This window comes from Motacilla alba, chromosome 3, assembly GCF_015832195.1.
Source record: "Motacilla alba alba isolate MOTALB_02 chromosome 3, Motacilla_alba_V1.0_pri, whole genome shotgun sequence".
NCBI lineage: Eukaryota > Metazoa > Chordata > Aves > Passeriformes > Motacillidae > Motacilla > Motacilla alba.
The window spans coordinates 86627204-86654607 of record NC_052018.1 but is presented as its reverse complement, the minus strand read 5'-3'; the positions used below and the strand labels follow the sequence as shown (position 1 = coordinate 86654607).

At 38.4% G+C, this 27404-nt stretch overlaps 1 protein-coding gene across 2 annotated transcripts in view; it reads left to right on the top strand.

Annotated features, from left to right (window-relative positions):
- The window catches only part of SOCS5 (suppressor of cytokine signaling 5), a 32954-nt gene extending 6654 nt beyond the window's left edge, over positions 1–26300 (top strand). For both annotated transcript variants that reach the window (XM_038130337.1, XM_038130336.1), the window contains exons 2-3: positions 17230–17321; positions 19737–26300. In XM_038130337.1, the coding sequence (XP_037986265.1) occupies positions 19749–21359 (1611 nt within the window). In that variant the 5' untranslated portion in view covers positions 17230–17321; positions 19737–19748 and the 3' untranslated portion in view covers positions 21360–26300. The remainder of the gene's footprint in view (positions 1–17229; positions 17322–19736) is intronic.
- Positions 26301–27404: the final 1104 nt, after the last annotated feature.

Sequence of the window (27404 nt, the reverse complement as noted above, 5' to 3'; positions counted from 1 at the left end):
TAGTTCTCTTTAGTTGAGAATGTTTGAAATGGTCTTTTCCTGAAAATCTGGCTTTATACTTGACACTTAGCATAATGTGCGCTGGTAAAGTTGTAGAAATACTATTTTTTTAACCCCTATTCAGTTAGTCTATTTGAGAAAGAAAATCCATTTCTTGTTCTTTATGAGAAAGATAATTTAGCAATTAGTCTTCCAGTATGAAACTTCCAAATTAAATTCTCTTAGGTCTTCCGTGATTCTTTCATGTCTCAGTTAAATTATTTTCCAATTCAATTAATCTGTACAGTAGTCTATATTATAGAGGTATTTTTATTGATTTGTATTCTAGCAAAAGTTATTTTAATAAACACATAGACTCTTTCAGATTGACCTGATGATCTCCTGTTTCCCTTTACTGGAACTAAAAAGATAAAATCTGGGAATCAGTCAGGAGTTTTAATTTTTATAATACTCAAATAGTTGTGCTGTCAGAAGTGAGAAGGCTGTTTTGCCTCAAGAGTCTGTGTTGCCCAGTATCACTTCTCATGTGCAGATGATATGGTTTTGTTTTCTCAATTTCCTTGGGGTCTGGAGCATTTGCTAGAGGATTTAGCATTTTTGTCGGTAGAATTGTTAGTCCCCATGAGCATACAACGTAGTTTTGTTCTCTCAAACTCCCTTAGGAGTGAAGTGTCTGTTAAAGGATTTTCAGTGGTTTTGTCAGAATGATTGTGACTAACATTCAAAACTATTGAGTAATTGCACACACTATAGCTCAGAGTTGCTTATGAGGGGGACCAATGACCACTGTGTTGATCAAATTTTCTATTTGATATTTGTCTAACAGTTGTGAACAAAATAAACGAGGTTTGGTGCCTTAAGGTCCAGACCCAGACCAGTAGAGCAGCTGGTGTCTGAAATAGAAGTAGGCATCTTGTATCTTAGATCAAGGTCTGGACTTAGATTCAGTATGGCACTAGTTTTGGGAAAAAAAATTGTGTTCTATAGTTCTGTATAATTCAGAAAAAACTGACTTTTTGTTGATTGAACTTACACTTGCTTTCAGGTCAGAACCTGATTTCTTAAGCAGCTTGAAAGTTTGAAATGTCCTTGCTTAGAGTGTTGTTTGGTTTGTCCCTTCCCCACATTTGATGATCACTGTTGTATTTTTTGGTGACTGATGTTTAGCTTTTTTCTCAACTAGTTTTGATCAGAATTTTAAGAATGGAAAGAAATGACAATGTACTATTGCTTGTCTCTTTGACAGTACCTATATTTGAGTACATATGGAAATCCCTGTTGCTAGTATGCTCTATAGGAACTTCACAGCCCTTTTTCAGCAATGGCTTATGTGGGTAGAAAATATTCTCCTGGAGTATCCTAGATGACAATAGACAGCAGTAACTGCAAATCTTCAGCTTATTTTGGGAAGAGTTTTTAAGATAGAAATTATTTGGGTTTTAGTCCTGGAAGTTCTTGCTTATAGGCTCAAAAATTATCACATTGTGAAACCACTTTTTTTTTTTTCTGTTATGCAAATAATTCAGTAGAAGCGAAAACTTCAGAATGTCTACATAGCCCATGAATTCTATATTTTTAAGCATTAGTCAAATGTGAAATGTTCATCAATTTTGCACCATGATAAGCCAGTTGTCTCAATGCTAGTAAAATCAATGTGGCATACTGATAGCATATCTGTGCATGGTTGAGGAATGTGTGATCCTTGTACTTGCTTTAAAGCCTGTAATAAGTGAAAAGAATCTTGATTTGACAGTTTCATTGACAGTGGCATGTGTAATTTCACACAAGTTTCCTAATGGGACACCTGCAGTGGTGTTTTCTGTTTTCCTGATAAACACAGAGACACCACGGTTTTTGGTTTTATTTTATTCATAATTGCAGAGAGCAGAAAGTGAAACAAACCTGAAAACTGTAAAGAAAAGAGAATGATGTTATGTAAGGAGATAAAATGCCATACAGTTACAGTTTATGATTTGTTCTTTACTATGACATTTCCTAAAGTCTTATTTCTCCTTTTTAATAATAATGCTTTTTTTGGACAGAAGTTTGATACTGCAAAGATGAGCAAAGCAGATGTTTTACCCTCTTTGTTATGCAGTACAAATCTAGAAGGAGGATGTTCGGGGTCCATTCTCAGTTTTCCCTTATAAACTCACCACTTGTATCTCATTTTCTGGGTTCTCACAAATGCTGGGCTTGGTTTCTTCTTTTACTCGTAGACTTGCTTTTCTTCTTACTATTAAGTTATAGCTGGAATGCCAGAAAATCTACTTTGCAATTTAATTTTGGCTGACTTCAAGAGGGTCAGTAATTACAGTTACTGTTTCCAGCAAGTTGAGTTTTTCCAGAAGTCTTTTTATGGCAAATGTGACTGTGGATTAATTGAACGTAAAAATGAGTCAAAAACTTTCTTCTGCCAAAGGCAAATATAGGAGTAGGTGCTAGTAAGGTTTTCAAAACTCTGTTACCTAGGTAATTTGTAGATGTAGTGCGAGCTGTTGCCCAAAGAAGCATAAAACTGATTTAATTTAGTGAGAAAGTTACTGGAGTGCAGCTTACCTGTAAAATAGACAGCAATTCTCTGCAAGTGTTTTAGTTTTCACTCTTGCGAGCAAATTGATGTTGAAATATTTTTAAAACCTACTGCCGCCAGGCTTCCTGTCAACAGTAAGGTCGTCATCTCTAAAGCATGGTACCCTGTCTTTTTTCAAGTTATTCTGCATTCAGAGAGGACAGTAAGTTAGCAGTTGTTGATTTAAGAATATGTTGACATCATGGATGACATACCTAACAGAACGACTTCTCTTCTGCCTTGCTTGTTTATGTGCCTTCCTCCAGTCTGGAGGGGCTGAAGAGGCAGCAGTGGTGCTCTGAGGCAGCAGGATGACGTACTTTAGTCATTCAATAGCGTGTGAGAGTACTCAGCTGATGCCTCTCTTCTGAAGGATGTTTAGTTTTGTGGTTTCATTAATCACTGTGAGTTTTCCTAATGCCCAGGATGCACTTTTCTTTTATAAAAACATCATGGTATTGCAATAAGGAATGATCCAAAGGGAAGCATTTTGCAAATATAGAGGAGTTTGTTGTTAGCGTGGGAAAATAGTCTTGGTCTTTGCTGTTGGAAACCCTTGTGATTTGTATATAAGAATTGTGGTGTTGCAGATACAGCTACGTATGAAAATATTCTGGTCTTTGATATGGGGCAGTGATGAAAGCCAAATCTGGAAAAGAATGTCAATGTACAGGGGTAACTCTCTATTACAAAAATCTCTCTAGGTGGGCCTACCAGTATAGCACTGTTTGCAAATTCTTGAAGTATAGCTGAATCCAGTACTCCTAATCTTTGTTTCCCACTCATTTAGCTTTGCGTGTTATTTTGTCTTTTTACTAATTTTGGAGTTGAACTGTGTATTTAGCTCTAACGGGAAGCGATGCCTCTACGCAGGAGCCGAGCCTGGGGCTCAAATAAGTATGTGTAGAAAGTTGCTATGCAAAAGGCTTTGCACAAGCGTACCTGGCCTGTGTGTGCAAGAGTCACGTAGATAGGGGTAAACTCTGTGTTCATGCACTCTGCTTGTTGTGGGAGTAGACAGAAAGAAGACAGACTTGAGCCTCCTTGGTGGGGAGCAGCAGCAAAGGAATGTACCATGAAGTGAGGGAAGTGGAGTTCTTCATCCTTGCCAAGATGAAGTTGGCAGTGTGTTGGCAGTAGCACGACCACAGGTGCTGTGGTGCCAAACTTGTGTGCAATCCCTGGGCTGTAACACAGTGCCAGCCTGGTAAAAGAATTATTTCTGCTTTTGCAACTTTCTCCCTTCTTGTCAGGTAGGAAGGACATATGACCATGGAAATCTATTGTGGGAATATGTTAAGTCCTTGCATCCAGAGGCAGGCAACAAAGTTGGTGCAAGGCCTGGAAGCAGTGTCCTGTGAGGAGCAGCCAAGGGCTTTGGTCTTGTCTGGTTCGGACAAAAGGAGGCTGAACATGACCTCATTGCTCTCTACAGCTCCCTGAGGAAGGGAAGTGGAGAGGGAGGTGCTGAGCTTTTCTTCTTGGGATCCAGAAATGGGATGTGTGGGAATGGTTCAAAGCTGCTCCAGGGCAGGTTCAGACTGAACATTGGGAAGCATTTCTTCAAACACTGGAACAGGCACCCCAGGGAGGTGGTCAATGCCCCAAGCCTGACAGTGTTTCAGAGGCGTTTGGACATTGCCCTTAAAACATGCTTTAACTTGGCCTGCCTGGAATTGGTCAGGCAGTTGGAGCAGGTGCTTATTGTTGGTCCCTCTCAACTGAAATACTCTTTTTCATAGAGCACACAAGCTAAAAATAAATCCCCAACCACAACAAAAAAGAGTAATTAGACAAGGGTAACTTTGTACCAAATGTAGCTGTGTTCAAAGGTATTGCAGTTTTAGGCTGGGTGCAGGTAGTGCTGGTGTCATGATACTTCAAATAGCTTACAATTGCCCATAGTGGGAGTTGAACAACAGTAACTGGGTGATGGAAAGAGTTAATGGCAATGGCTGTTTCTGGTTTTACTTATATATGATTGGAATTTAAATAGAATGTCCAGGACTGCTTGTAAGAGAGTCAGAAGAGTGAAGGAAAAACTCTCCTTGTGTATTTTCTTACAGTTGAGGCGGGGTTTTTCCCTTCTTCAGACTCTTTGAGGGATCTTATCTTGTCTTTAGGGACTTTGTCTCATGTTTACTGCAGGCCTAAAAGTCCTCTACTGTTAGTAGTAATTTAAGAGAATATTGTCTTTGTATATGCCCATGTTGCTTCACTTGTTCGCTCTCTTAGGATGGAGCATGACATTGTTTGAGATCAAGGCTGTGAGGTCTTCCAGATGAGTCTGTCTTTGAGGCTTGCAAAGGTCACTCTGATTTACCTTCAGATTTTTTCAGGAAAAAGTAGAGTCTTAATGTTACCTGATCACAATGAGTAGACAAGCAATTGGAATTTTTAGAAAGGAAGATGGTATTATGATTTATTGGTGTTTGCTGGCTCCATCCTGTGCTGTCATTCCACTGAACCTGACATTGGTCATCACACAGATAACTCTTAGTGTCCAGCTGTTCACCCAGCAGTTTGCAAAGTCAGAATGCACAATTTGAATGGTTTGATTTTCTATCATTAACAAAAGATCCTATTTTGTTATGTAGCTGTAAACTTCTGTAACAAAGAGCATTGCTGCTTTAGTGAAAATGGGAGTTCACACAAGTCATTGTTCCCAGTGGTGTTCTTCCTTCATCTGTTTCTTCCATAGATAATAGGAAGTGTTGGAAAAATTTCAAGAGATGATATATCCAATCATTTATAACTTTCCTTATCTCTAATCTCTGGACCGAAATACTTTAAGCCTTTTCTTTGCCTTGAGTTTAATTTTGTTTAAAGCTTTTTGCCAAAATTCCTCATCTGTTTTTGGAAACAGCTAGAATAATTTTGCCATTTTTTTAATGCCAGTCTCTACTTTGAAATATTGTAGTGCACCTCTGAACTGAAACATTTACATGAAATTTGTCTGTGGGCAGCCTCTGGCTGAGCAGTATTGTTTTAATTTTCCATGAAAATCTGTCAAAATTAAGCCAATTCTCTTCTTGAAAATTTCTGATCTGGACATGGCAGTTTTTTGTTTTGTTTTGTTTTTTGTGGGGTACCCTGGAGACTCTCTGCATTCTGTATGCTCAGCAGGATTTTTCTTTCAAGTACATTTCTGGCCTGCAATAAGCAGGGGAGCCAGAATTGTCCCGAGTTAATTGATTGAGGGGGGTCCTATGGCACAAAGCCAGCTGGGAAACCTGAGACAGCCCTGACTTGTGTCAGCTCCAGAGTCATGCACTTGTTCCTCCTTTCCTGTCCCATTGGCTCTGCAGTATCTCCAGACTCCTGCCGACACTCATATTTTGACTGTGCCTTTTTGTTAAGACTCAAGAGAGGCTGAGGTGTCCATACTGGGCTAAAGCTTGGCTTCTTCTGTATCTGAATACCTTTGTTACTTCTGAGCGTGACAAGGATGTCACTCACCACACTGTGTAGCTGTGGTTGTAGGGGGTGCTCAGTCACTTCCCACACACAGGGTCTATGCATTTGGTCAGGACTGGTTGCTGTGACAGGCAAAAAAAAGCTCAATATGATTCTTCAGAGACCTTCACAGATAAAATCTCTAAAGACTACTAGGCTTAATGAACCTAAAGGTATTTTTCTTCAGGAGTTCCAAACTGGACCAATTTTATTTGAACTTTTGTAAAGATAGCGGAAGATACTTCACACAAAGGCTGCATTTCCTGAATTTATAAAATGAGGAGGTGGCTTTTTAAAGAAGACCAAAATGTAACTTTTTTTGACATTTTTCTGACAATATCTTAGACTGCAAAAAACTATTTTAGGTAGCTACCCAGCCTGAGAAATTCTGACCAAATCAGAAAGCTACAAAAAGCAATTGAATGTGCCTGGTGATAGGAAGCAGTAGGTGAAAGTAGTAAATAAATTATTTTTTAAAAAGGAAAAAGAGAAAAAAATATTTTCAGAAGCATGTCCCTCCTATTGGGAAAAGACCTTGGGGCCACCAAGTAGACTGACTTTCTTTGCTGTTTTTAAGGTGACTAGTTTAAACTTAAAGAAATATGGCCTTGCCTGTTGACACAGTACAGCTGAAAGTTTCTTTTTTCAAATTCATTTCCCCTGTGGCAAAATCTGTGTCAATTATGTAGATGCTTGGAGCTGTGTGAAAGAGCATTCCCTGAGTTTCATTGCAGTGCTTCCTCTGAACCAGCAGCAGAGCCCACTGTGGCAGTGTGAACTTCTCAGGAAGTTGGTACCTGCTGGATCAGGTGCTTCTTTTCCATGTTTGTTCAGTAGAGGTGCAAACAGATTTTGCTGAAAGAATGTTCCAGTCTGGCTGCTTATCAGAATTCTTATGAAGATAAATAATTTTTCTTCAAATCAGGATAGATTTTAAGTTACCTACAAGTTCATTTTGTATGTCTGTGTGCCACTGGTTCCAGTACAATCAGAATTTTGTAGACTTGTGTACAGTCAAACATTAGGCAGTGTTCTGGGTTTTCCCTCCCCCCACCTAAGTGGCAGACTCCTGCCAATCTGTAGCAGAAGAGTTTGAGATCTCTGAACTCACACAACCGGTTTTAGTTATTTGGACCCTACAACTTTATATAATGGTTTGAAGGGTGCTCAAGCTGTGACTATTCTAAGAAAATTTCTTCGCTTTCATCTAGTTTTGAATCTAGAATTTGGAATTCTCATTTTTGTGATCACCATGCATGTTTTTCTTCAGGAATTCCTGGCCCCTGGGTGAAAGTAGTTAGATGTGGAAATTGCCATGTCTCATAATGATTTTTTTAAAATTTATTTTTTACATCAAGAATCAAAGTATTTTTCATCATGGAAGATACTTAAGCATCACAACTTTCTGAACTCATTTATTGAACAGGTTGTTCCTGTGCTCTTAAAATGTTCCTGTGCTTTGTAAAAATACCAGAAAATGTCTGGTCTTTCAAGTAGCAGTTAAACCACCTTTTTGAAAAAATAAAGGTGAATATTTCTTATATTTCTATATTAATAGTTTCCCTTGTTAACAGTGGTACAGTTCCTGATCTTCTGAAGGGTACAGTGTTTTTCTAGATGAGTGTTAGTCTTGAAGCTAAATTTTGGTTTTTGCTTTACAAGTAAGACTTTGATTTAATCTTTCATTTAATAAAACATGTTTCAGGTTATAAGGAGAATCTGGGTTAATATTAAGGAGTAGGTTTCATAGAAATGGCTAAACCAGCATTAATGGCTCACTGCTGCTGGCAGACGTGGGTCTGTTGCCTTCCTCTCTTTGCATAAGACTGGAAATTCTCCTACCTCCGTGCTATCACTTGTCTCTTCTCGCTTCTTTTTCCTCATTGAAGTGCTATTTGTCTGTCTGGTGCTTCCAACAATTAGCTTATGGTGAAAATGGAGATCGGATGAATGTTGGAACTGATGCCAGGGGATGGGAGGGAAGCAAGGATATCCCTTTTAATAGGAGCAAAGCAGTGGTAGGTTAGTTATCATGGACTATCACCCTTAGGGTGCCCTTTTTCTATGGCTAAATTCTGTTCATGAGAAACAATCTAGAAAGAACTGTACTCTTCAATGGCTGCCCTCTGACAAGTTTATCACTCCGTAATCATTGATTTAGGTTTGCTCAATTTTCTGTGGTGCTGCAGACTCTTCCTGCGTGAAATGCAGCCTCCTAAGCCATTACAGAGTCCCAGAATAGGTAAGGTTAGAAGGAAAGGTCTGCAGTGGATGACCTGGTCCAACCTCCCTGCTCAAGCAGGGTAAGCCATTCATGCAACTGAGTTTCTGCTTTCACAGGGCGAAAGAGCATTACTGGTTTTATTAGTTGCGTGCAGCTGACGATGATGTTGTAAAGATTCATTTTTCTAGGCTGTTCCTTTGCTGCATCTTCTTGGAGTTCCTGCAGCCTATAAGTTGTATTCATCCCTATCAGATAGGAGCTCTTGGATACCAAGCAGCTTTCCAATACTGAATGAGGCGGTGTGTTGGTATTCAAGTGGTATCACAGGTTAGTGAGTTGTCTTTTTAGATAGGCTATTTCCCCATTGATTAATAGGAATGCCCATTAGCTAACCAGTGGATTAGTGATTCATGGCTAGGGTCTTGCTGCAACAATCCTTTAGTGATAATTTGAGTCAGCTTTTGGACTGGATAGATGATTTCAAAAGACAAAGCATTTATATATTTTGAGAAGAACTTAGGAGCTAACCAAATACGTATATTTTTTCTTAGAAAATTCTTATCCTGTGGGGGCTCACTTACATAACATGCACAGGTGCTTCTTTGCTAGAATAAGCATTTTATTAAAATAGTTTTTATTTAACTGATTGCTTTATGTAAAACCAAGAAGAAGGATGTAGCAAGATAGTGACAATCTTACTATCCTATTTCATCTTCCTGTGCAATGGAGTCTAGCGCCTTGAAGATAAGACAGTAGTGTAATAATCTAGTTAGCACCTCAGTTGTAATGGACTGAGGCAATTGATGCTCTTGAAAGGAAAGACCTGATTTTCTTATCAGTGCTTGTTCAGTCTCTGTAATGCATATCCTGTGCAGGTAGTCATAGTCTTACATTTCTGACTATGTGAAGGGTTAGATAGTATTACTTGAAGCTTTTATGGTATGTCTTGATCCTGTGTTTTGAATCATGGGCATTCCGGTTTTGCATGGCACAGGAAAGTGTGTGTGTGTGGGTTTTGGTTTTTTGGTGTGGGTTTTTTTGTTTGGTTGTTTTTTTTGGTTTTTTTTGGTTTGTTTTTTTGTTTGTTTGTTTGTTTGTTTTTGTTTGTCTTGATTCGGTTTTGGGGTGGGGTATTTTGGTTAGGTGTTTTTATATGGTTTTGTTTGTTTGTTTTTTAAAAACACTGAGTCATGAAGCTTATGAGTGGGGACCAAGAGAGCCTCTAGATAACTCATTAGTAGTCTTTGAATACAAATGGAGAGCAGGTGTTGCAAAGGGCTGGACCCTTTGCTGTCAGGCAGAGAAACATGTTTTTCTTATTGCTAGAGCAGTAACTCTAAGCACAGTAACTTATCTCATTACCCTGAGGTGTTTTCTTTTTAGATACTGCTAATGGATCATTGTATTGGTACTGTTTAGTGTCATGAGCAGTTAAAGGAATGTTGCAATTGTTCATATGGTGTGCCCAGGTAAGAGCACACTCTGTCTCTTTGGGTGAGTTTGTTCTGCTAACAGTGGGTTGACTATCAAGCGGTTCCACTGTAATCTTTTGTTCTCCCAAGCATCATCATGTGGCATTAATGCTCATTGATTGAAGTGTTTTTCAAACTGACACTATGTACAAGTACACTTCCAAATTTCTAGAGTTTTAAGATATGGAAACTTAGTGCTGCTCTACATTGTTAGAATTCTTGACTAGCAAGCTAAAACGCCTAAAATATGAAACTTGGCCAAGACGTAATCAATGTATTTGCTGAGCAATTTGCTTTGAAGAAATTTAGTTCTGACATTTTAATGTTTATACTTACACTATCTTGCACACAAAAATTTCTGATGTATATTGATATTATACATATTTTACATATATCAATTTTTCTTTATGTTTATATGTAACCAGACACTTGTTGGTTCAGTTATGCAAACTCGGCTAAACTAACTAAGGGATTTTTTTTTTTTGTCCCTTACCCCTAAGAAAGATTTTCCTACCTCAGGGGCTGAACCTGCAAGGCTAATGCTTTAAGTTTCTCTACTTGAGTTTTAATAATGTGAAAAAACCAAGGGCAAAATTTCAGAAAGCTTCACATTCACTGAAATCATGATTCTTAGCAGAGGTCAAAATATGTTTAAAGTCTTTTAACTTTTCTGGAAATCCCACTTAAAATTCCTCATACATCCTACTTCTAGCTAGTTTCCAGAATGTTGGGGATTTTTTAAACCTTTTTTTTTTACTTTTTTTAAAGATGCACTTTCATTTGCAATGTTCATAAGTTGTCATTGCACGTGCTTTATGTGTTCAATGTACAGAATATCCTGAACAGTCTTAGTTTAGATTTTCTGGCAAATTAGTCCATAATTTTTAAGTTATGGTAACACCTTTAAGCGAATTTTTGGTGGCGTTAGAAACCCAAAATTCCAGTTCCACTGCAGTTTAGTGCTAGTGTTGATGTTGCAGCTGGCTGTCCTGCAGCAGGACCCTGCACACCAAGGCTTGGTGAGTGCTCACTGGCAGAACTTGCAGGTACAGAACCACAAAGCACAGGTTTCTTTCAGCTAGGAAGTTGAAATGTTTCTGATAGCTTTAGCTGGGTATAGTTTAGGATAAAGTTGACTGTGGATTAAAGTGAAAACATGAAACAGGCTAGCCCTACTGGCAGCCTTCCAGCTGCTTCTCCTTCTTCTTTGCAGGGTTTATGTTCTTTTACCTTCCCCAGGCCCAGCCTGGGGAACCAGGTGCTTGCTGCCAATTAGTCTTGTCAAGACAGCCCAGAGCTTCTCTTGACAAGCCTGACTGCTGACAGCAGCTGTGGGCTAGTCTTAGGCAGGATTTTAACTCCTTGCTTGCCAAATGCTTTGCAGGTTAAATCCCCTGCTCTCCTTCTGTAGTTATTCAAATATTCAGACTATTTTATGGAAGTACATTCTGTACAGAAACTGATCTGAGATTTACAGTGATGCTGTAGTGATAGAGCTTACTTGCCAAACTTCTGGCATGAAAGAATGTGAGTTGGGAGTGAAGTCATTATGAAGGTCACTTTACAACTTTGTTATTATAACTGTCTATCTCAAGCCACCTTCTACTTGCTGTAAGCATAGATGTAGCTGGGTAGCAGCTTGGGCTGTTATTCTTCTCAGCCGTTATGGTTTTAGAAACTTTTGAACTTTAAGGTCAATTTCAATTTGAGAGAAGGACTGCCTTATTTTATTTTTCCTGCAAATCACATGAATGGCAATAATGCTTTTCCCTATGTGGTCTCCATCCTAGGTACATTGCTAGAGAAAGACAAGTACAACTTTGGTTTTATCAGTTGATAAGTTTGTGTTGGAGGATATTTGCTTGGTCACGTTGAAAGGGCACATGTGTAGTGGCTAGGTACATGAGGAAAGCTCTGTGTCCAGGAGGTGCCAGGAAGCTGATGGGGGGCACAGGTACAGTGATGAGGGAGAGGCATTAGACAGGCTGTTGAGCTTTTGAAAAATGTAGTGAGAAGAAATTGGACTGTTAAACCAGTATAAATTGATCCCAGAACAGAAGGATTGTGTTTGGAAAATGGGCCATTTGCAATTGAATGAAATGCTCTGTTTACAAAATATATTAAATTGGATGTTTTTACTGAGCTTGTCAAAGATGTGGGATGTGATTTGACTCATCTTTTCAACTTTGCTTCCAATTTCCTTTGCTTTTAGTGAGGCACAGCTATTAAGCTATGCTTTTTCTTAACTCAGAACTCCCAAGAATTGCAGACAAATAACCATTAGATCACTCTTTTTATCAATTTGATACCTATTTATATTTTAGAAGTTTGTAGAGGAGGATACGCTTCATTAATGTTCTTAGAAGTAGAAACAAATTCTTCTCTACTGGGGGAGAGCTCCATAACTTTTCTTGGAGTACTTATGGCTTTTGCAGAGGTCATCAAGAGGCCCGCTGTACTTCACTTGAGCACTGACTAGAACCATTTATTCTAGCCACATGAATTTAAAAAAAGTATTGTGGCAGCTTCTGTGTGAAAAGAGTTAAACATGGCACTATGGGAACCTTTACTACACTAAATCACCTAGAGTTCCCTTTCATGGCAGGTACTTTACCTTGCTAACTTAATGCTCCTTTTTTTTTGTTTGTTTGGTTTTTTTTTTAATGTTAAAGTGAAATTCAATTGCCTGCTTAGAGTGTATGGAGGTAGTTTAAAGGAAACTGCTTTCATTTAATGTTGCTCGTGTGGACTTACATGTTACAATGAGTGGCTGCCATCAGGATACTGCCTAAATGATTTGAAGGTTTCTTGACTTGGAATTAATGTGTGCCATTGTCTTGAATTTGCAGTTTCTACCACCACAGAAATCTACCACTCTGTGGAGTTCTTGGTAAATCTGTATAGTTTTATTTCTGTTTTAATATCTGAAACTCATGTTTGCTCTGTGATTCTCACATAATTAGAACTACCAGCTTTGCTCATGATGGTTGTAACCTACTAGACTTGTGTAAGTAGAGGGAAAGAAGTACTTAAAAGGCGGTTGTCTCTAGTTTTGATTCAGTGCCATAACTTTCTGTTTGTCTATTGATGGCTTGTCTGCTTCAGGAATTTCAGATTTTCTGAACAGCAAAGAAATGGATAGCAACTGTACAGTACTTTTCAATCCAGGGTGAACACACATAGTCCCAAAATTGTCCTTTTGGAAACCCAAAGCCTAGTAAGGGGCTTACAAGAATGTTCCCACTGTTCAAAGTCTTGAAGCAGTATTTTTGGACTGAAGTTACCAATGTGTAGCTGCTTGAGAAGAAACTGGCAGAACATCAGCTGTCCAAGCTAAGACTGCTTTTTTTGCTCAATGCAAATCTGCCCCTAGGAGGGGGAGGAGTTTACTTCTTACTCCAGGCTGGAGCAACGGCAAAATATCATTATTTGACTTTGACTTGACAGTCTGCCAGCTTAAGTCCTTGAAACTTTCAGCTTTCCTTGTGTTTTAGCAGAATGCATCAAGCCAACTCAGCATTTTATTTTCGTAGTAAAGGTTTTCAGTGTGTGAACTTTCAATGCAAGTGTTCAAAACAGCATCTTAAATAGAGTCCTAATCTCTTTCTTTGCAGCCAGAGCCCCACAGTTGAGAATGGAGATTTCTCTTCAAAGTAGCCATCTAAGACCATAATAACTTCAGCAGAACTAACCAGTGCTGCTGTGGAAGGAAGCAGTCTTGCCCTGGCTGCTGCTTCCTCCCTCCTCATCTGCTCCTCCCATGTGTTAACTTGAATGTTTGTACAGAAGTCATAAACCAGATGGAGTAAATGATTGAGACTTTTTCTGAGAATTCATTTTAGTCTGGATCAGTTCCTTGAGCTGGTTGACTGAGCAGCCATATGGTGTACAGACCACCTCCTGCACCGGCACAGGTGGCCAGGAAGAGGCTGATGCCATTTCTTTTGGTTGCAGCGCTGACTTAGGCCAATTCTGTGTGTTGGAATTGTAGCTCTGTATCCTTTACCTCTTTTCTGGCAGGTTTGAGTTTTGGTTTGGGGATTCGAACCTTTGTATTCATCTTCCTACGCAACTGCATTTCCAATTTATCAAAGCCTAATAGTTAAAAACCAGTAGTACTTTATCCTAATAAGGCTTTCATGAGCACTTGAGACACTTGGCCCCTTTACCTTGTTTAGTTAAAGAAAAAGCAGCCACCTTTTCCTTCCAGGCCTCTAAATCAGCTCTTTGAGCTGTCTGCAGTGAGCACATTTTTGTGTGTGTAGAAAAAATGCATGGTTCCTCTTGAGCCAACAAATTCCTTGTTTTTAAGAAACGTTATCTCTAGGATTTCAGTAGTAATTCATTATTTCTGGAATGTGCATTGGAAGGGAGAAAATTGCTTTGTAATCCTTAGTATTGCCCTTCCTTCCTCTAGTGGGTTACTTCAGATGTAGGGGGTTGCCAGCCTTCCTCACTTTGACTGAATAAGGTTGAGGAGCACTGACAGGAGCAGCTCCCTCAGTGCATCCCTGCAGCAGGAGCCTGCAGTGGGCATTTGGCAGCGTGCACAGGACAGTGACCTCTTCAGCAAGCATCCCTTAATGGAAGCAAATGTCTTTATTAAGAGTCTCTTGTCACTGCTAAGCAAATCATTTTAAGGAATGGCACAAATACAAGCAGCGTTTCCCTCCAGTCTTTTGCTTGTACCTCCGTGGTCCATGCACCAGGGTCATGGAATGCGGTAGCTGGTTGGCTGTGTAGGCTCCAGCTAACATTGAGCTAAACAGTGTGCAAGGAGCAGGGAGGCAGATTTCTTTCCCTGCTCTCTTTTCTTTCTCCTGTCAGGTTACTGGGTTTTTGACTTGTAAGAATTGTCTGGTTTTGTATTCCTTCAATGTTTTGACCTTGTTATCTTTCAGTGTTTTGAAGCTATCTTCTTACAAAAATACCAAAACAATCTTGTAGGTTCTTTTTTTTTTTGAGCCTCTTCTGTAAGGTATCATACTTTGTGCAGTGTATCATCTTTGGTGAAGATGGTACATTGTTAGGAGTTAATACTTAGAATATAGTAAACCATACTGAATAAATTTTAAATTGGGTGAACTGTGAGAGTGAAACGAGTGTATTATCTTCCAGACAGAGCACAGCCTTGACTTTGAATACTGTCATGGGCAGAAAGCTCTGCCTAGATTTTGTGACATTTCTGGAAAGAATGGTCTGAGTTTTCACAGTAATCTGTTAATATGTGGTATTTTAGGATTGTAAAGAAGTTGCAACTGTAGCTTTATCATATTGCTTAAAATTTCTTTGTCTCAGCATTTGTGCTCTCAGAATACTTGAAAACTGCGCTCATGCAAACTGTGTGCGTTTGAATGTCTCTAAATTTACTGCAAATGGGAATACAGCACTAAGGTATTGCTGCTCATTGCTTCTGTAATCCCTGTAGAGTCCTTGTTATCTCTTATTTTTAAGATCATTTATGCCAGTTCAAAGTAGGTAGAAATAATTTTTAGTTGAAAAGAGATTGTGTTAAGAACATCAGTAGAACTTCTATTTTTCTTAGAAAAAATAATTGGGTTTTTTTTCTTAGAAAATCTACAAATGGTTGAATTCACTTTGTGGATTTTGATGGAATGAAATGGATTTCCTGTTTAGGCTAGAATAACCACTGGCAGTGCTTCTTTGTAAAACTAGGATGGCTTTAGAACCAGTTCAGAAACAATTTTTATTTTGTTAGGCTTAGTGCTGCCACAAGAAATCTGTGAAACCACACATCTGTTGCACATTGATTTAAAGTAATTTAAAATCACTAGGTTGAATTTTAAATACTTTACCAATGACTCAACTTTTATTCTAACACAAGTCTGAGATGTTTAACTGAGACAATTTGCCCAAATTCAAGGAACTGTTTTCCATTAGGGAAGGCTGGTTCCCAAAGAAACTACTCCCTCCTGGAGCCACCTGGCAGTTTGTCCAACAGGCCGTGTCAGCTGGCTGGCAGTGGTGATGTGATAGGTGGTGTATTGACTGCTCATGTTTCTGAGCAGAACTGAGAAGAATGGGGATATATAAAGCTTGTGCCATTAAGCATGAAACTTCAGGATAAGCATTCGTGTGGGTTTTTTGAATTTTTGATGAGTTAAAATGGTTTGCATGCAGCCCCTTTGCCACCTGTGCCCAGTAAAGCAGCATCACTGGTTTTGTTTGCAATGAAGACGAACTTCAGAGGGCTGAATGAGCTAAAGTTTCAAGTAAGGTTTTGTTTGAAGTTGGACAGCCCTTTTTCTAGCAACTTTACCTTGCATTTGCTCTGTTAAGGCATTGCACTGAACACATTTTAATAGGTTTGAGTGTCTTGTGTTTGTAGACTTGCTAGAAACATAATGCAGAACAAAAGAAATGAGAATAAATGTTACAGTTGCAGAAGAACTGTACTTGTGCTTTGATCTTCATCTGGAATAAATACTTTTTACTTGTCACTCTGTTGCTCTCTGAAAAGGTTACTTTTATAGAATCTCAATAGCAATACTGTGGCCTAACTTTAAAAATGTTTCAGCAATTTTAGTGCCTCCAGAAGGGAATGGAAACTAGTAATACTTGGACTTTCCTGCCATTGCTCTGGAGTTTCTACCTAGGAATATTACCTTTTAATATCCACCTAGTGATTGCTCAACCCTGTAGCTTTTTGTTGAAGTACATGTGCATCACATTTCAATATTTTTCTTCCTGTACTGTGTGTAAAGCTTTAGTATAAGTTCCCAATGTTTTCTGTTTACTTTTACTGCTGTCCTGGGCTTGAATCTAGCACAGAGAAGCAAATTAATCTTCTCCGTTCTGTTACTGTTAGGTTTCTGACAGTGGTGTGAGCATATTAAATCTCTCAACTCCTCTTGGATTTCTGAAAAACAATGATGATTATTTTAGGGAAGTGCTGACCTACTCTTTTAATAAAGAACTTGTCTTGTATTCCACTTTCCCATTTTTAGAATCATGGTTCATATTGCTCTTGCTTCACAATCATGTAACATCCTTGTGGAGAGTACAGCAGTTGCTTACCTGGAAAAGTAATATTAGAAAAGTGTGTATTTTTAGCTGCCTTTTGATGTGATGTAGCAGCTGGAAACAAGGAGGAGAGACAGTATGTGGTGGTCTGACAGCACTGCCAACCACAACTTGAGATCAAAATGTGGGGAAACCATTTCATAGGCTTGATTATGCCCATTGTGCCTGGCGCTTCAATGATCCAAATACTGTGGCTTTGCTCTTGGTTGTCAAAAGTTTTATTTCAGAGTCCTTCTCCTGACTGTATTTGACAAATGTTGTTAATGTATAGAAAAAGCAAGTTCTGTGAAGGTTTTTGTTTATGTTAATATGTATTAAAAATATATAAAGAGCAGGCAGTTACATGGACACATTTCAGAAATAAATAGTAAAATATCCCTTTGATGTCAGTGATTAATGGTAAATGTCTAAATCAAATGATATTCTAACTATTAACAAAATTTCTGCTTTTCCCTTTGTAGTAAACATGTCCACAAGTCAAAGAAGGATTCTAGCAAGTTCATGTTGAGGTATATTCTCAAGACAAGACACAGTGACTCATTTACTTTTCTGGGTAAGAAAGGTATCTTTATTCTCTTGAGTGTGACAAAAAGTATTTAACCTTTTAAATTTAACTTCTGAAAAGTACAGTCTGTCAAGCCAGTGTGCTGGGGGGTTGTGGGTGGAGTGTTTTGTTGGTTTTTATTTTTATTTGTTCTTGAAGCTTTCTGGGCAGGTGTAGAGAACTTTCCACCCATTTAACAGTCTTTAGATGTTTTAGAATAGTAGTGCAAAGGAAGAGCAATAAAGAGCAATTTCAGAATAAAAGACACCACTGAATAGTATGTGATTGTTTGGATAGAAAAGTAATTCCAGTTCATTGTCACAAAAATGTGTACATTTTCTAGCCTGACTTGCCAAGGGAATAGAGTTTATATAGTATCTCATTCTTTTCTCTTCGTTATCAAAAATTTTAGACATCTCTCTGACTAGGAAGAGAATAAAAAACTTACAGCTTGAGACAAAAATGTAGAAGTCAACCTTAAATATATTGGCTGGCAGCCAGCAAACACGTGCTCCTTCATGGTCAGCATGGGTATTCTGAGACACCACAAACAGCTATAATCATTGCAATGACTTGATACATGTTGGGTGCTTCCTGACTTTAGTAGTTCTGCTGCTCCTGGAATTTCCCCAGCTTGATCCAGATAACTCCAGAAAGAAAAAGAATTTAAGGATTTTTTATTTTAATCAGGAAGACGTTCTTTGCTCATTTGCTTACAGTCTTTACGTATACATGGAGCTGTGTAGCATCCTCTATGTGTAACATTGCTCTGCAACTGTGCCTCCTTAATAACCACGTGGCTTCTGTGCAGATTGTCCTTTAGCACTGTGTTGTAGGTAACTTGTACCAGTTACCTTCAGAGACTGGAGGCCTGATTTCCCCCTTCTCTCCAGCTTCTTCATCCGCACTCAATTCTTATGGTCTTACTTAGTGCAGTTGGGTACCTGGCTCGCTGGGTTTACTGGATCATCTGATTACAGAGTGAGAAAGAAAGCTTTTGTTTCTTGTTCCTGTCACAGTCAGGTGTTGCAATTCATTCTCTTTCATGTTTCTCATGTGAGCTATGCCTCTGACTCTTCTCCAGTCTCAGTGGATTCTGCTATAAAGTCATAGGCTTACAGCTGTGCTCCTGTTTAAGGACTTGTAGGCTGGATCACCAGAGCATTGCCTACTTGTTTATCATCCACTTTGTCTTGAGCCCCAGTGCATTTAGTCACTGCTTCAGATTCCTCTCCAGTTCTGAACAGAAAGTAGTGCAGCAACAGAGTGTTGCTGTGAAATAATATTTCCAAAGAACAGAGCAGTTTCTGTCAAGAGTTAAATGAGAAAAGATGGTGTATTTTAGTCTTTTAAGTTTAGCACTTCTCTCAGAACTTAATTAGATCTAATTTAGTTTGGCATTGCCTGACTTTTTTTAGTACAGAATTAGCCTGCTTCTCTCTGTCCTAGGGCAGTCCTGTAATTTTGGCAGTCTTGTTCCAATTATCAAACTCAGTTTCTAAAGATGTAGTTTCAGAATACACACTGCTAATGTTTTTATCTTTTTACAGTATCTTCATGATTCACTGTCATTGTGTTTCTGCTGTGGAGCTGCTCTCTTTTTAAGTGTTCTTACTAAAGATAGAAAAGCTCCTTGGGCTCTTTCATTCTTTTATATCTTAAGTAATAAAGCCGACCATTGGTTGGTGGGTTTTTTTCAGCTGTTTCATATGGCTTATATTAATGTATCAGAGACTTCAGAATTCTAAAATTGTCTTTTGGTGATTGTCTCATCTAATAAGAATGAATGCTTTTTTTCCCCCCTAAATTTCTATTTTTGTGCTAATTCTTTTAATCTTACAAAGCTGTATCTTGGAATTTATGTGGTGTGCAGCTGGAGCTTTTGTTTTTGCATGGCGCATCTGGACATTTGCAGTGCACTTGTTGGATTTTACTAATGGCTCTCCTAGTTTGGAGTGACTTGAACAGTTCTTATTCAGGATTTGTTTTACTGCTGCTTATTGGAAGCTTTTCAGGGAGTCATACCTAACATATGACTTCAAAATTCTTTCTTAAATGAAAAATTTTAGACTGTGTATTTCCTATTCATCAAATACAACTATGCAGACTGACCTACCTTCATGCCTATAGAAAAATAGGAGGTCCTACTTGTAAATGAAATATTTGTAATTTCCTAAACACTTTCTTTCTGGTGATTTTTCTAAATACTCATTTGGAAAATATTGAAAAATATGGATATTTTTCTAAATGTGGAAATGGTGTGATGCATCTTGCTTCCACGTAACCCTACAAAGACTAGGGCACTTTTTAAAAAGTATTGCATTCAGTTAATAATAGTCATCTTGGGTCTGTAACTTAATTGATAACTGAAGATAACTTTAAAACTATATTTTTATTTTAATATTTCTTTTCCTCTTGATTTAGATAACGTAATCCATGGATAAAGTGGGAAAGATGTGGAACAATTTCAAATACAGGTGCCAGAACCTCTTTAGTCATGAGGGTGGAAGCCAAAATGAGAGTATAGTTGTGAACTCCAATAACTGCTCATCTGGTAAAGAGAAAGCCATCCAGATAACTGACTTGACTCAACAACAGCCCAGCAGCCCTTTGAGAGAAAACATTGCTTTGCAATTAGGCTTAAGTCCTTCAAAGAATTCAGCAAGGCGGAACCAAAACTGTGTCACAGAAATTCCTCAGATTGTTGAAATAAGCATTGAGAAAGAGAATGACTCATGTGTCACCGCAGGAGCCAGGCTTGCTCGAAGGGACTCTTATTCTCGGCATGCTCCTTGGGGTGGGAAGAAGAAGCATTCCTGCTCTACCAAAACACAGAGCTCCTTGGATACTGAAAAAAGATTTGGTAGAACACGAAGTGGTTTGCAGAGGAGGGAGAGAAGGTACGGGGTGAGCTCAGTCCATGACATGGACGCAGTATCCAGCAGGACAGTAGGCAGCCGTTCTCTGCGGCAGCGTCTCCAAGATACTGTTGGTCTGTGCTTTCCCATGAGAACTTACAGCAAACAGTCCAAACCTCTGTTTTCTAACAAAAGAAAGATCCATCTCTCTGAACTAATGCTTGAGAAATGCCCTTTTCCTGCAGGCTCAGATCTGGCCCAGAAGTGGCATCTGATTAAACAACACACAGCACCCGTGAGCCCTCATTCAACTTTCTTTGATACATTTGATCCTTCCTTGGTTTCCACAGAAGATGAAGAAGACAGACTCAGAGAGAGACGTAGGCTTAGTATCGAAGAAGGGGTTGATCCCCCTCCCAATGCCCAAATACACACTTTTGAAGCTACAGCACAGGTAAATCCATTGTATAAACTGGGACCAAAGTTAGCCCCTGGTATGACTGAGCTGACAGGGGACAAAACCATAACACCTCCAGGGAACTGTGACTCCGAAGAGGACACAACAACGCTTTGCCTGCAGTCACGCCGGCAGAAGCAGCGTCAGATGTCAGGAGAGAGCCATGGCCATATCAGCAGGCAGGGGGCTTGGAAAGTGCACACTCAGATCGATTACATCCACTGCCTCGTGCCGGACTTGCTCCAGATCACAGGTAACCCGTGTTACTGGGGCGTCATGGACCGCTACGAAGCAGAAGCACTTCTGGAGGGTAAACCCGAAGGCACTTTTTTGCTCAGGGATTCTGCGCAGGAGGACTACCTCTTCTCGGTGAGCTTCCGCCGCTACAACCGCTCGCTGCACGCACGCATTGAGCAGTGGAACCACAACTTCAGCTTTGATGCCCATGACCCCTGTGTGTTCCACTCCTCCACCGTCACGGGGCTTCTGGAACACTACAAAGACCCCAGCTCTTGCATGTTCTTTGAACCATTGCTTACTGTATCTCTGAACAGGACATTCCCCTTTAGTCTGCAGTATATCTGCCGGGCGGTAATCTGCAGGTGCACTACGTACGATGGAATCGATGACCTTCCTCTACCCTCAATGTTGCAAGACTTTCTAAAGGAGTATCACTATAAACAAAAAGTCAGGGTGCGATGGCTGGAGCGGGAACCTATAAAAACAAAGTAAATGGAAATCAAAATAAGCTTCTGGAACATGCTTTTTTTTTGTGTGTATTACAGTTTTAACTGCAGCAAGCGCACCGATGGCGTCTAGCTTTTCTGCAATACCCTATTTAAGCTGAGTGTTAGTATCCTGTCAGATGCTGCCTGCTGTTAATCAAACTAAGTTGTGATGCCTCTTGGAAACAATAAGCAGACACAATTCTGCACGTTTTTCATTAAGGCCTAATGAAAATATTTTTGCTAATTTCTAAATATTTTGTTTCCCTTTTATAGCTGTAGTAATTGGATGAAGAAACTATGAGGCATTTCCCATGGGGCATTCATGTAATGCTGTTAAAGAAAGGCTTTATTGGAGGGGCATTTTTGCTAATATTTGAATTTTTTTTTTTAAAAAATTCTCTTCTTGAAAACTTTCCTCAACTCAAAGTAATAATTTAGCTCACAAACAAGTTTCCAAATACTAGTGAATATTTTCTTGTAATGAAGAGCAGTTCATTAGAAGCAGTCCATTAAGAGTTAATGGTGCTTTGATGCTAACAGACGAATCATGCTTTTCACAGTGTATAATGTTTCCTAATCATTAAGACTTGAATATGCCTGCTCAGTACTGTAATTCTGTTACAAACACTTGGAGATTTAAGTGGCATTGTTAGCAAAAGTAATACTGTCTCAGACAGTTAAAAATACCTTCCAGTGTGAATTGCTGCTTCTGTGGCAGGACACAGAAATAGATTATTGCTGTGAAACAGAAGGTAGTGAGTTTTTTTTCCAAAACAGATTTTGATGTCCTGACTGCTAGTAACTTACAATGGAAGGTAATAGTGACAAGAAAAAAATTCTTAATTATATTAAGTTGTCTGACATTTTTATGGAGAACATGACAAGTGGTTGAATTATTATAATCAAAGTACAAAATCTGACATCTCTGAAGCAAATGTCAGGTTTCAAAGGTACCGGTACACTTTATTTGTAAATATCTTTCCATCTGCGCTTTTAAAAATGTTTTAAAGTAATATGCACTGATGATAGTTTCAACAGATTACTTAGAAACAAGATTCTAACTTCTGTTTGCTTATTTACTTGGAGATGGAACTTAAAAGTTGTTCTATCTTAGATATTTTGCACTAAACTTTTGTTGGAATGCCCTGACCCCTGTTTAATGTTTTGTACCAATTCTGAGTGCTCCCTAGTTTCTTTACCAGCTGCTACAGTATTTTATTCCTTACTTCTCTACAGCAGTGACCTGTGCGAGGTAGGAAACATTTTGGCTGCAAGTACAATAAACGTTATTCTTGTATGCTACACTAACCCTTCTATTGATGTATTTTTCTGCTTGCTGTGCCTTGTTCTGGCTTTTTGTGCTAATAAAGTACAGTATGTTCAGTGTTATACTTGTATATCTGCTCTGTTTTTATATATTCACGTAACTTGTAGCAGTTAAATGAATTTTTACTAGGCTTTTCTTAGTATTTAGGATAGGTAATGCACAAGTACTGTGCAGTTGAGTATTAGTTGGTCAGCACACCTTATTCCTGGTTTTTGTTACAGCAACTTCACAGTGTACACCATTGAATAACGTTTCTGTAGTCACTGCAAGGTAGTGGACTTGTCTGCAGGCATAGAGCATTTTACAGGTTTTTGTAATGCAAAGGATAAATGTTAAGCAAAAAGTGTTCTAAAACATTATTGATCCCCTGTAATGGTTGCTGAAGGTGTTTCAGCTTGTTGTATAGGTAACTGCTAAGGTTAATATTTTGATACTCCCCACTGAGGAATGCTTATTCCTGTAAATTGACAGTACAGCAGCGGCATTTGTTCACTTTTAGGCTATTTTGATAAATAGGTGTACACACAAGCTGGCCAAATGTCCTGTTTTTACCAAAGAATACTGTCAATTTATGTTGGGGTATTTTTTTAGTTAAAAAAAACAAAAACAAATTCAAGAGTGGAGAGGTGCAATTTTTGTTCTATCGAATATTTATCCCAAGCTATGATAAACCAAAGTATTTGACAACTTCATCTGAACCTAAGTAATTTATATGTTTATGTTGGTAGAGCCTAAAGCTTTTACATCAATGGTGTTGTCATTATTCCTGAACTCACAATGCATCTGAAGAGGAGTGATTTAAATAATTTTGTAATGACTGGAACAGCACTACATAATAGCTCGTACTGCGAGGGGTTAATCTGAAGCACCCAGAAAGCACTTTAAAACATGTGTTTATATGCTCATGGAAAGTTTGTGATCCCGTTATGCATTCTTTGTAGTAGATTATCTTCTTTCATATGTTAAAAGACTTCAACTGTTGAAATGGAACTTTGTTTAGAATATGTAAATACTAAGTTTATGTAATTATGTGTACAACTGTGCTCTTGGCCTCTTAAGTTTTGAATTGTGTATGTGTCATTGGATATGCAACTCTTGGTTTAAAATCTGCTCTGAGCATTAAAAGTGGAAAAAGTCACCAGCATGAAATTGCACCTAAGTGTACCTTCACTGTGTCGTTCTCACTGTTCCCTCAGTCGGATCTGAATGCCAGATGAGTTTACTTAAATTCTTGCTTTCAATATTAGTGTCATACAGTCAGCCTGCAACCAAGCTTTGTCCCAGTGCAGGGACCTGTTTTTCATTTTCACTCGTTGCAGTTGCTTGTCATGAACTAGCTGTGACATTGTCAATGTGGTCAGGAATACACATTCATCTAATTTTTAATCATGTGGTGGAATCTTTGGGAAAAAAAAATAAAAACCCCAAACCCTTATCTCAGAAAGTTTGCTCTTGCTTTTGTATAAATAATCTTTATGGAGAGATTTGCTCCCCTAAAACACACAAAAAAGGAATTATCTATTTCTCTACAGCTTTTCTAAAGCTCTGCTTCACTGAAATATACAGAAGAATTTGCTAGTGTGGTTTTGCTAAAATGAATCACTTTTTAAATTTTGGTGGACTTGAGTGTTGACTATTCCAGTTGCAGTGTATTTCTTAATGAATTCATTTTCAGATCCAGAGGCATTAAAATGCTAGTAGGTGGAGAATGCAAACAGTTGATTTCTCATTTGTGTTTCTCATTCTGGTTTCATTTAGAAAACCTTAAACATGTCTTAAAGAGGTGTACAAACCACAGCTTTTTTTTTTTTTTTAATTTAATGGTAGGATTCAATATAAAAAGGTACACTTGTATTATTCCAATATAATTTGGTTACATGACAGATGAGTTTTTGAGCCTCAGTCTTGTCAAGTGTTTTTTTGAGGTGATTCTCGTTTCAGCAGAAAGAGCTATAGAAAGTGCTTACTATGTAGGAGGGTTTTGTGAGGAATCTTACCAAAGGTATTTTATGTCCCTGTGGAATTGGAGAAAGGAAAATATACTATATTTTGAGTATCCAGGAAGAGTCTATGAGTTTAGGATCTCTTAGCAGTTTTATCAGGTCTGTGGTGTTTATCAGTTTTAAATGCATAACTCTTGAAAATACGTGTAAGGCAAGTACGCTTGTCCAGATAATTTACTTGTCAGAATGGAACTTGTGAAGAAATTAAGTTGCTAATTAATGCTTTGCATTTACGTACGTTTAAATTTTATTCGCATTTGAAGACTTGCTGCTTACAAAATGATAGTCCTTAAATCAGAAGCGTAGAGTTGTGAAAAGATGTGTCTGTCTGTAGTGTTTGACAATATGAAGTCAAGCTTTACAGATGTCACTCAAATCCCTAAGTCCATATTTAACTTTAAGGTTCGGCACTACTTAGAAACAAGCAAAGATTCTGAATTTCTGTAGTAAAAAATCTGTTTGCTCCAGTCTCCATGTGCAAGCCAAAATATTTACAGAATGCTTTAAAGCTTTTCTGTGCTGCAGAGAAATTGCATGTAAGACAGAAGTTGTCATTGTCAGAAGTTGCTGAGTACCAGAGAGATATATCTGCAGGCATCATGGCTATTTTTTTTTTCAAAGTTATCTTGAAAGACAGTATTTAATGGAAAAATATTAGCTAAATCTTAGTTGATTCTTTTCTAAAATAGTGTTTCTCCATTTAAGACATTTAAAACTCACATTTAAAATCATGAAAGCACTTTTTGAGCCTCAGTTTCTGAAAGTTTTGTTGTGAAGTGAGCACGTATGTGCCAAACCTTAGTCTGCAAGTATCCTGCACATGTATATTTATATGTTAATAAGATCCCTCCAAGCATGTTTACATTCATGGTCTTTTTTGAATCTACTGAAGTACACCAATATGGTGAGCATTAATATATTGGAATTCTAAAATTTCTGTGTGTTTTCTATCTGTGTATGGCATGCTTTGCAATTAAAAGGACTATTTTATTTGTATCTTCATCTTCACTTATATATTATGACCAGTTGATTGGTGTGCTTTTTCCTGCTTTCACACTTACCTAAACAGTTGTCTCTGGACTGTGACCAAAGGAGATTTTTCATACCTGTTTATTTTTAAGTAAAAATCAAATCAGTTGGCTTTTAAAGTATTAATTCCTATGGAGCATGGTGTAACACTGCTAATTGCTCTTTTCCTTTTTGCAGTATTGATGTACAGATATCATTTAGCTTCACCATGAGTTGTATCTGTTAAATGTAGATTACTTCCAATGTCTGAATTTTAAGCTTTTTTTTAAATTGAAAATGCTCCCGATGAGGACTTTGAAAAGGAAAAGGTTTGATGTTTTTATGTCAAAATACCTAATGTGAATGTTTTGCAATGGGATAAGGATCTGTTGAAGATGCTTTTTAGAAGTTTTCCGCTGTCACTGTCTTAAATCAAGACTCTTTATAAAAGAAAAATCAAAACCCAAACAATCTCTTGTTGACTTAAACCTTACAATCTTTTGAAAACTAAAAAGAAATCTGGTGCTTTTACTTAATTTGCTTGCATATTGTCAGACTGATTTAAGAATAGTTGTTTCAAGAAGCAAATTAAATCTGTTATTTCAATGAAGCATTGCCATTTATGATTTTATAAAATATTCCATTTACAAAAATTGTCTGTCAACAGGATGTTAACCTGATACTGTATTTGTTGTTATCAGGGTAACTCTTGTGTGTATGCTTTTCGAGCTGACTAAGTGTTCACTTTGTAAATTTGCATTAAGGCTACAGCTGTTACCAGCAAGGTTCCCTAGGGCCAACACAATGAATTTTATGAGCTGAAGCTCCTGGTGCTTGACCTTTTTTTGTCTTCAGTAGGAAAAAAAGTGTGTAACTGCGCAATACAGCTCGTGTTACAAATTTCCATGTTAAGCACACAGCTATGCTGACAAGCAGAAACATATCTGAACTTGCTTGTCTGGAGTAAAGCAGCCTCTCTGACTTCTCAGCAGGAGCTGTAACTTGGTGGCACGTTGGCAAAGAGGAAGCAGAAATAGGTTTTGCTCTTCCCTGAGCAGCTGTTAAACTGAACACGGGGTGTGCTTCCTGTGTGATAGGGTATCTGAACTCCTTAGAACCCTGAGAATTTTAATAACGTTCAGAAGATACAGAAGCACCTGGCTGCTTTGCCACTTCTTGCTTTCGTACTTGTAGTTTTGCAAAAGCTTGAAGAGATATATTTATTAAAATGGAATCTATGTAGTCACCAACTGTGTAAGCACTGCTTTGTAATATCTTTACAGAGATATCAAATTCCTACACAATTATATTTAAACTGTTTTGGGAAAATGGATAATGACACTGTGGGCACAAATTAATTCAGATTGCACTATAAACTTTCTTACCAGAAGCCTTCATTCTTACAAAGAACTATGCGATCCCTACACAGAAACTGTAGCTTTGGTGGTGCGCTCTTTGGTAGATGTCCAAAAAAGCGGCATCCAGACGGTCCCTGGACCTTTTCTGACATTCCAGTTGAAGGAGCCTGGCAGGCCTGCTGGGCACTCGAGGAGTTGGCTGGCAAGCACGCCGTGACGAGCGTCACCCGATGCCAGCACCTTGTGTAACTCTGCTGGTTTAGGTCTCCCCAGCTTAGATGTTTTTTAACTCACTGCAGCTTAAATGTTTCTCCACCCTGCCTAATTTGTCTTTGTTATTTGTTTGCCAAACT